This window comes from Mytilus californianus, unplaced genomic scaffold, assembly GCF_021869535.1.
Source record: "Mytilus californianus isolate M0D057914Y unplaced genomic scaffold, xbMytCali1.0.p SCAF_7, whole genome shotgun sequence".
Lineage (NCBI taxonomy): Eukaryota > Metazoa > Mollusca > Bivalvia > Mytilida > Mytilidae > Mytilus > Mytilus californianus.
Window position 1 is genome coordinate 67,382,191 of NW_026262723.1, and position 10,741 is coordinate 67,392,931.

The following is a 10,741-nucleotide window of genomic DNA, read 5'->3' on the forward strand; positions in this document are numbered from 1 at the left end:
AGTTTTGTGTTCTTAAAATCAGTTATTTCAATTATTTCATTTTTACTTGTTATTTCAGACGGAACAGCAGTGAAGAAAGGAAAGGGGAAAAAAGGAGATAAGAGTTAGTGTTCAATGCGCATGAGCGATTTTCGGTTTTAGTGTTTAAAGTTATTGCGCATGTGCGCTTTTGACATTTCTTGTTCTTGCTTGTTGGGACTCTGGCGCATGGATATACTCTGACAAGTTTTTATCAGATTTTCTGATTTATCCAAGAGTTTAGCTTAGTTGAGCATGGTTGAATTCTTTGGCCACTTCTTGCACCTCTTTGGAAGCGTCTATTTATTGACATGAAGTTATAATGCTGATTGTTTTCTCTGTGCTTGTGCAAAACTTTTAACTACTACTCAATTTATACTTAACAAGCTACACATTTTAACCAGAGATATTTAACACTTTCCAAAAATAGCTTTTTTTTTCCTGATATAAATATTACCTTTTTTTCACTAATCGATAACTGATGAAATATATAAATTGTCTTGAAAACAAAATGAAGCGCTTAGATTATAAAAACAAATTAGACATCAACGTAAAGATCATTTTTCTCACTGCCAATTTTCTAATAGTTTTGTGTCTTTGTGATTTGATGGCTTTATCATTAAACTCTTTATAGTTTCAAAGATACATACGGTTTATCAATTTAGAAAGTTATAATTGCACAAGTGAATCGGCCAGCACTTGTTTTGATGTTGGTTTTGAGCATGATCTTGAACATTGTATAGCGGGAGATCAGAAATGATGCACGCAACATTTACTTCCAGGATGGTAAAACAGTTTTCTTCATAGATTGAAAATGCATGAAATTGTTGTTGCTTTTGCACTTTGAATATACGATGTACAGCTACATGAATTGAATATGCAAACTGACTATAGTTGAAACATGTATATACATTTGTCCTGGTCTCACGTAAATTTTTGCAGAAGAAATTCTAGGGCATAATTTGGAAATGAGTAAACACATGTTGAAAGAAAACATGTAATATTAATGCAAATACATTAGGAAATCTCTTTATTTTCCCAAAAATGTATGACACAAAATATGAAAATGCAATAATTTTGATTAAAAAACATAAACACATAATGCTTATTTAAACGAGAACAGCACGTAAGCAAAATAAATATATTGAAAAAAACATATCGGCTGACCATATCGTCTATGGTCAACTTTGAGTATTTATTTGTACTTACATTTTAAAGATGACAGTTATTTTCACCTCAAAAATAAGTTCTTAAAATTAACCGGTTTTTCTTTCATACAATCATGTAACAATCGAAGCTAGTAAGAAATTACATATATTTATCATGTACATCAGCAGTGCCAATACTATAAATTTATTCTAAGCGCGGACTAAAAAGGTGCGTGCGAGCGACGTTTTGTTTATTTCTTTTATTCATTACATAAACTTTCCAAAATGATGGATGGTTAAAACTGACGCATTGTTCTTATTATTTTTAAAATATATTTATTTTTTATATATTAAATCGGTTTTCACTCTTGCATGCTATTTTATATGACAGACCGCGACTACTTATATTTTAAATTTGCAAATTTTAAAAACATATGGTCAAATGTATTTGTTTGTCACCAAATTTGAGTCAATTGGTATTAGCAAAAATACATTATGTAAAAAAAGAACTGACGATCATGCTGGTGAGACAAGTAACCTAAATGGAAAAACTTTCTAAACATTTTATGCTTTTAATTCAATAGTTTATTTGTTATATTTAAGCACTAAATGAACGCAAAAACTAAACAGTGTCTTAAATGGCAAATTGCATTTCTAAATTCTTCACAGCATCTCTGTTTTCTTCTAATCGACATTTAGAAATTGTACTTTGTAGTTGCATAGTGCATCTTTGTCGATATTAATTATCGCTGAAACCACTTTTAAACAGCTGAACATCTTTAACATAACTGACAAATGTATCGTTACTTGTTGTGCTACAGAAAATGTTTCATACATTAACGTAAGCGATTAAATATTGCGTATCTGAAGCCACTTACGATAACGAAAAGTCACACTGAGATAATTATTGTTGAAGCTTTGTTTTATTTAGCACTAATAGTTCTGTTTGAACCTCTGAAGATTTTCAATGGGTTGGCACACTTGCACTTTTAAATAATTGCATCACTAACGTCAATTATTGGAAGTGTTTTCCATAAACATAAAATGTGGCTATACTTACCAATACATATATATTAATAAAACTTTTTTAATTCTCGTAAATGGTCCCGTTATATTCATGGATGTTTAGTTTGAATTGTACAGATGTTTCCTTTAAACCCTGTGACTTCATATACTATTGTACTTTGTTGAACTATCTAAACATTTTCCGTGGTTTACTTTTGTTATTCGCTGTGGTGTGAAAATAAAATTGTTCTATCGAAAAAGGAAATAATGAAGCCAGAAGGTTTTTTTTTCTTTATTAGATCATTCCACATCACATTTTCATTTTACATAGCTTGCATTTATATTCCTTTAGATAGACAAGCTTTGATGGGAGGTATCTGTTATAAATTGGTAACGAGATCACTAAAAAGGGAATAATTTTAAGACCATTAGTTTTATGAGTTCATATTCTATTGAAGTTTCGGCCAATAATTTCAATGAAAAGTTATCATTTCTTTGCATAAATATGGTTGAAATAATGCTTTCTTCATTTGATATTCGTTGAGCTAGATTTAGTTTTTGCTTGTTTTTGAGATTTGAAATAATTATTATAATGATGTTTTGAAACAATAATTAGCGTTACTGCTGTCGTTCTGAAATAAACAGTAATAATGTATGAAGACAGATAGGATAGGGATTAACTCTTTTTAAAGATCCAATAATATTGTTTATTGAACGTATACATTGACCCATTTGATACTAATAATCTTCAAACTCTGTTACAGAAATTCCAACAGTTACACAGAAGCCTCCTCGCAAAAATCCAAAGGGTAAGTACTCTATGGGAAAAGGCAGCGATTTATTTCGTCTGGTTCGATTTTGACGAGTTACTACATCAGTATTGCTTGAAGAAGATAGCTTTAGAAAAAGAGTAATTCAAAATGATATTTTCCCAAAACAACAATATGTCTTTGAACCTTATAAACTGTTAGCATAATTTTCGAACTAGATGCAATATAAAAATGAAGAAGAATCCGATGAAAGCCTCTAATTATGTAGTGGTGCATGCAAATTTATTATTTAATGAACGTTGCATGGAAATGAGAACACAGTATGTTAGAACAACTGTTACAAAGGAATGATTTTTCATTTCCAAATTTTCAATTTACTATAAATTATACCTATTCAAAAATACAATGACAATTACAAAGCTTTGGTAACTGAAATACAGTTCTCTCTCCTATGCACATTACAGCTCAAATAAAAACATTGACTTTATTCTTGCCAGCACATGTTTCCCGAAGAATAATTTACGTATACCACAAACATACTGACAATTCGTAAATAATTTTCGTTCTTATCATTGAAATTACCTGGATCATTGTATAATGAATTTACATCTTGCCATGAGTAATAATTCAGGGAAATAATAGTTTTATTAGTATTTCCCAGAAGACAGTAATTAGCCTATTGCACGTGAGAGTAACTTCCTTTCATTAAGGTTCTAGAGTGTCATTATTTTGATAAGTGTCACTAACTGCGTGATGTAGAAAGGTAGAAACAATAATTAGTGTTGCTATTGTCTATGAAAAGATTGTTATGTGATTGAATGGAGAAAGATCGGATAAGGGTAAACTCATTATGATGCCAAGCGTCTCTATGATTGATGGTTTCATGCTTTCAGGTGTTAAGGAACGTTTATTTATTTTGGTAAATATCCAGTTCTTTGAGCTCCTTTTCTGATCTACATCAATACAATTTCAATAATTGATTTCCCACAGACGATAGAAGAATTCCTATTACTTTTTGACAAAAACTTAAGAATTCTTCAACTTGCAAGAAATGTACTTCGAAAAACAATAGACTCATAGTAGTTATTTAAGTTCCTATCATTACTTAGAAAAAAAATAATCAAAGCAAATTTACTGGATAACTCAGAGATCGCAAATATGAAAACAAGAGATAAACCCCAAACATAGACTGACATGTAGATAAACCATAGTAAATATAACATGGTATCACATTTAAGTAATAAAAGCATACTGCTCAACGATTGGATCATTGTTTATGACATTTTATTTGTCTTGTATATCTAATCCTAGTATGGTTCCCGTTCTGGACTTTAAAGATTAAGTGTGCATATTCTTTTTAAACTTATTCTGTATAGTACTTGCGAGTCTGGACTTTTTTCTCAAATCGAGTTTGTTTTCATATATGTTTATTTGCAAAAATTTTAACAAGATAAGAGAATTTTGCACGACCTGCAGCTCGTGATGGAACTTTGATGAGTTAGAAAGGAATATTTTAGTATTCCAAATACTATTTAAACCCGTCACATGCTAATTTGAATGTCCCAAGTTAGGATTGTCTAGTTATTTTTAATGTCTTTGTGCTTTAGGCAAATTCGACGTAACGGCAGGTATTATGCAATATCGTCTAAATTTTTACAGCTTGTCTTGACTCGAAAATAGTCAGACACTTTTCAATTGTTGAAACCGCATGTTGACTTTGAAATCCCGTTTTATTATTTTATTGTTTTTTGAGGTTGGTGGGTTGCTTTATTCTCACTTTATATTCTTAAGAGTTATTCAGAAACCATTTTGTCTACATTTTATTTCAAATTTTAAGTTTTGAATTTAATAGGTGACAGGTGTGGAAAATGCAGGAAGAAACAAAGGAGAATTAACAACAAGAAATACTGCAGAGCAGATTTTGGTAAGTCTAATTACCAACTTTCACATACAATTAATTCAGCAGATCGGAACTGGAAGATGCAACGTACGCACCTGGTTCCTGATAATTAAACGAAATCTTCAAACCAGACAAACTTTTTCTTAAACTGGAGATGAAAGTATAATGAAATGATATAATGATTTACGTTAATAATGTCCATTAGGTAAATATATTTTGATGCTAGCATTCTGCAAATTGGTCTTATCATATTTAGAAAATAAAATATAAAGCCATTATATTTTTTCTTTCTTTCCTAATTTTCTTTAATTAAAAAGCTTTTTACATAATGATGTTCGTCATTACTCAATAACACACTCTCATATCAAAATGTTTCATTATACAACAATCTCAAAAAGGGTTATAAACATTAAAGAGAAAATGAAGAGAAGACAGTCATTTGTATATACATTCCATTGTAAAATAAGTGTATTTTCTATAAAACAAAACAAAAATTGGGTCATTCTGATGACGGAAATTTAACTGTCTATCGAATAAACATTTAGACTGTTTGTTTGTTACTCAAGTAAAGAATAAGTAACAGTTATATGTTAGAAATAAATTACATCTTTGGATAGAAGCGACATCTATATCATCGAAGTACCCACTACATTGAAAACTTTTTTTAAAACATAAGCCTTCACGCGTTTAGTAGATCAAATCGTTTCTCAGTTTTGTACCCTCTCTGTTTTGAATAAATATTTGATAGTTCCTTTCAAAATTTTGAATTCCATAACACATATGCTGTAGCGTATAACGAATTTACCACTGACATGGTACAGACTTTGCTTTATTTCAACATGCCAAGAAACTTTTTGTATATTTTATGCCTGTTGTCAGTTCATTGATTGGTACATGCAAATCAGTTTATAAAATCTATCTTTATTTTGACAGCTAGATGATTTACTATGAAACGTTTAGAAACAGAAGTGTAAGCTTGGTTGACCTAGCTTATATCTGACTTTTAAGATATATTTGTTGATTTGAATATCATTCATTTTATTTTACGATAAGTTTTAAAAACAAGAAGTCGAATTGATTACAAATAATCGTGCAAGTTGCAGAATGAAATAACAGTCCTTCTCCAATTTATTTATATTGCTGTGTTCAGTGATAGGCAGTGAGGGCATCATAAGCTCAGTTGTCAGCGCTCTAGGACTGGCACGATTTATATTGCTGTGTTCAGTGATAGGCAGTGAGGGCATCATCAGCTCAGTTGTCAGCGCTCTAGAACTGGCACGATTTATAACATACTTATTTAAAATATCCTATTGACCAATTTTAAAATATTAAGAAACTAAGGCTCCAACTCCCTCAGGCAAAGTTGACCTGATATGAATTTGGCCTTGCTTAATAGGTCCCTTTTGGATCATATCGTGCCTAAAGTTTCTACATATTTGTACATTCCTAGCCTTCAAATGCTTAGGTTTGAGCGTTCCTGTTGACGTTAAATATAGAAAAGCTCTTCGGACGCACAACATTTATAAAGTGATATTTTCACTTTCAATCATTTAGTGGCTTGCAGTTAGAATCATTTATTAAGAACACAAAACGATACAAATGTTCTTGTGCTCGACGCGCGATTCTAATGTTGCCAACATTAGATACGCTCGAGACCGAAAGTTTGAAAAAAAAGAAAAGAATTTAGAGCATAAAACCAGAATTGCTTAAATAGAATAAGCAAACCCGTATAAGGTCAAATTTGCCGGCAGTTTCAACCTTATTTTAGTACATTTATATATTATTTACATAAAGGCCCTCAACCTCGATATCTGTTTCCGCCGATAGTTTATAAAAAAATTTAAGGCTTCTCTGTTAATTTGTATTCTCTAGCTCTTTTGATTACATTAAAGAGAACGTCTTTTTTTCTTTAGAACTTAAAGTATTTGAATTTTTGTATTTACAGCAATCCAGGCGGCTGTTGTTGCCAAAGAATCAATCGCAGACTGGATTAGATACACTATCAACATTATTAGTATATATAAACGCGATCAAAATCAGAATAGAAGGGGCGAGACCTATGTCTTTGTTGCAAAACGAGACCACAAGTGCAAGTGTCCAAAGCTTCGACTTGGTAGACGATATTTGTTGGTTGGTAGACATCACAAAAATATACAGCGACCTGGATATCAAGTAGACCGAAAGACTGTCGTGATAAGATGGCGAGACAAATTTCAAAAGCGCATGCGTAAATTTATGCAGTATGAACGCAGATATAAATGCGGAAATGCTTCACGAAAGAAACGCCATTAATTTTACGATGTTTGTTTGTGTCCAGTGCTATGTTGACGAGAACTAACTTTGATTTTGTGAAATCACAAACATATCATGTAGAATACTCATTTTTAGTACCTCGTGTTTGAAATTGTTGGATGATTAATGTATGTTTACCCTGAAAACTTGTGTTGATAGGAATTTACTGTTACATAATAGCTTTAATATGTCTTATGTAATTAAGTTATTTGTTCTTGAAGAAAATAGAAGAAACAAAGTGATGATTTACTCGTGTCAGTGCAGAAAGTGAAAACATTAGTAATAATTTAAAGTGTGAAAAGAATTTAATGGCGTGTCGATGTTATGTACAGCTAAATGCCTGAATTTGTTGAAATAAGCAACAGTGACGTCATTGACATTTCATATGGCATCATGGACATTAATAAGTTCAGGAGTTGTCACACACATGCCACTCTAGAGTGTTGTTTATAAGTTGACTTAAAGCACAAGTTCCATTTCGTATAGAACAGTTGACAGTGTTATTATTGTAAGGTTGTGTGTGTAATGATATAAACATTATTAAGTGCGAAGGAGCACAATGTTATATCATTGGAAAGCCCTTTTCTAATGGTTGTTTCAGAATGTATATATGTACAAGTTGTCAGTTGTTATGTTGTATTTGTTGTAAATTTCAATTGTGATATATTTTATTGTTATTATTTTTGTAAGAATATTTTTATCACATTTTAAAATCAGCTAAATAATGATTCTCATATTCGTGTAAGTATGTATAACAGTTTTTTACATTATATAACTCTAGGGTTTTTGCAAGGGACTTTCTCAGTTTGTTGCTTTTTCTAACGTAAATTCCTAAGAAGAGTGTACATTTAACCATTATACTTTAATATTATTTCAAGTTTTTGATTTGACTTACAAGTTATCAACATTCGATTGAAAGTTTGGTGAAGTCATTATTGCCACTACAAATAAACTGAGGTCATGATTTAGTGTTTTCACAGAAATAAAGGTTCATTAAAAACTTGAAGTTGTCTCTAAAGGATGACAGTTGCTATTCCCGATCTTATATAGAAACCAACCACTAGACTAAATAAACTGATTTTGTTCAAAGTTTGGCTGGATTTACTATCCAGTCATGTAAACGGATAATGTAAACTTTAAAAAAAGTGACTATCAAGAAAAGCAAAAGTCCAAAATCATATACATAAAAAATTATAACAGAATAAGTCACAAGAAAAATATTTGTTACAACTTTGTTTTGTTTCAACAAACACTATCATAATATAAAGAAATCCACGTCATATATTTTATTTCTTTCATTTTTAGTATAGCTTTAATTTATCATCATTTTAATTCCATTCTATGACGTAAAACTGTGGGTTTTTTTTTGGCTACAAACTGTACATATTTGTAAGTAGTCGTACTTTAAGCCGTGATATATCGGCTTTGCAATAGAAAAATACACGGCCAGTTAGTAGAATTACTATTTCAAACGATTTGTGATAAATAATGCAATGTATTTGAAATACAACTTACGTACATAAGTGTACTTTATATTTTACTGGTCAAACTAACTCCTACAAAAAGTTATGAAAACGGATAAGCAGACGAAAGTAAAGAAATTCTAATTAATTCAAATAGAGAAAACCTTAATTTAGGTCAACATATCAATTGATAAATAAAGTTGCATCATTTGACGTCAAAATTTCTTCTTCTGAATAGGAAGAAGTCGGTAGAGTTTACATAGCCAAATATTTTATTTCAAACAAGGACATTAAGCATTGTTTTATGATAATTGTATGATATTCGAAAGAAACTATTCAAGTCAATAGTTTGAGAACAAGGCGGAAGTATTATGATATTTTCCTCCTTTTTAACTGTTATACATTTTATGTTTACGTTTTGAAATAATTGGTTATGTTTCATTGTTTCAAAATGGAGAAAAAAATGTTAATAAATGAGTAACCTTTCGTAACTTTAGTTCTTTCTAAGGTGCGTCCATATTTACACCAAGATGTCATTAAATGAAATTGGATACCCTGTACTTATCATGCTTTTCAATAACATATGATCAAATCGCTGAAAGACCCCTCTCCTAAATTATTGAAAACTATCCTTCTGCATTGACCATTATATCTTGGTGAAAATTATATACACCCATTCGGGCTAACGCCCCCAAGGTTTATCTAATACTTATATTGTTGCTAAGAGAGATTCGGCTAACCTAATTGAACATTTCTTCGTGATCTGATACATGGGACAGACTTTCATAAACATATCTATATTTATTTATAATATTGTCGAAGCAAGCGTTAACTTTTACATAGTTAACAATACACAAATCTACAGAAATTAATTGCTGTAACATTATAACCCAACAATTTAATATGCCAGTTGTTTTCCACTCGTTCCTTTGTTTGATAATGTTTGATTTTGTCTTTGTCAGTTTTTGTGGACTACCCCTTTTTGAATTACCTTGGAGTTCGGTATTTTTGTTATAATATTTCCCCCCTATATATTCAACCAAAACATTACAAATTGTTTAGCTCTAAAAAGTATTTTACCTTAATTTTAACCTGATGAAAACCATATATGTCCTGAATTATACTTAATCATCTTTCTACATGCCAATTTGACTAAAATTCCCATGTTGGATTACTGAAAATCTTAATTAGCATCCCATTAAGCACATCTACCCTAAAATTGTGATGCAAGTTCATGTACAAGGAAATTTTGGCTCAAAATGTTGAAAATATATTTCTCAATCAGAAAAAGTTACATTTATGTAAATTCATCTGCTAGTTTAAGTAAACAACAACATCAAAAGCACTAATTTTGGGTCAGAGTAGGGCTACTTTTCTAAATGTGGACGGGTGAATTGATGGTATAACACCTATATCTTGCAGTGTACGTAAAGAAGTCGGAAATACTTGTTGAACGATTTTACAACACTTAAAGTCTAATAATTCTAGTTTCAAAACATCGATTAAACACACACACGATTTATAAATATCAAAAACGGTCATACAATCCGGGCGCATTTATATAGTAATAGCAACTTATAAGCCCGGATATCTTTAATGAGTATTTTTAAATTCATATTCATAAAAATAAGGAGATGAGGTATGATTGCCATTGAGACAACTATCCACAAAAGTTCAAATAAAGTCGATGTAAGCAATTATAGGCAACCATACGGCCTTCAACAATGAGTAAAACCCCATTACGTATAGTCGGGTATAAAAGGCCCCGACATGAAAATATGAAAAAAATCGATTGAGAAAACTAACTGACTAATTTATAGCAAAACAATTTACGAAAAACAAATATGACAGACATGAACCAACGACAACCACTGAACTACAGGCTCCTACCAAAACATTACACTAGGAATAGTTTTAACAGTTAAAGTATAACTCATCAATGGTACCAGGCGTTTAAATTTGTACGCGAAACGCATTTCGTCTATATTAGACTCATATCGAAACAGTTAGAAGGTTAAATCGAAAACGAAGTTGAAGAGAATTATAAACTGAAAATTCCGAAACTTTGTGCCAAATACGGCTAGGGGGTAGACAAACTTTATTGTTTCGAAAAGTTCAACATTTCATACACACACAGTAAATGTA

General features: G+C 30.9%; 1 protein-coding gene across 3 annotated transcripts in view; it reads left to right on the plus strand.

The window, feature by feature from the left end:
- The window catches only part of LOC127710024 (netrin-1-like), a 41,848-nt gene extending 32,766 nt beyond the window's left edge, over positions 1-9,082 (plus strand). For 2 of the 3 annotated variants that reach the window (XM_052215740.1, XM_052215739.1), the window contains exons 4-7: positions 59-103; positions 2,936-2,980; positions 4,794-4,865; positions 6,787-9,082. In XM_052215740.1, the coding sequence (XP_052071700.1) occupies positions 59-103; positions 2,936-2,980; positions 4,794-4,865; positions 6,787-7,133 (509 nt within the window). In that variant the 3' untranslated portion in view covers positions 7,134-9,082. The remainder of the gene's footprint in view (positions 1-58; positions 104-2,935; positions 2,981-4,793; positions 4,866-6,786) is intronic. The other variant, XM_052215741.1, reaches the window with a different exon arrangement.
- The last annotated feature ends 1,659 nt before the right edge of the window (positions 9,083-10,741 follow it).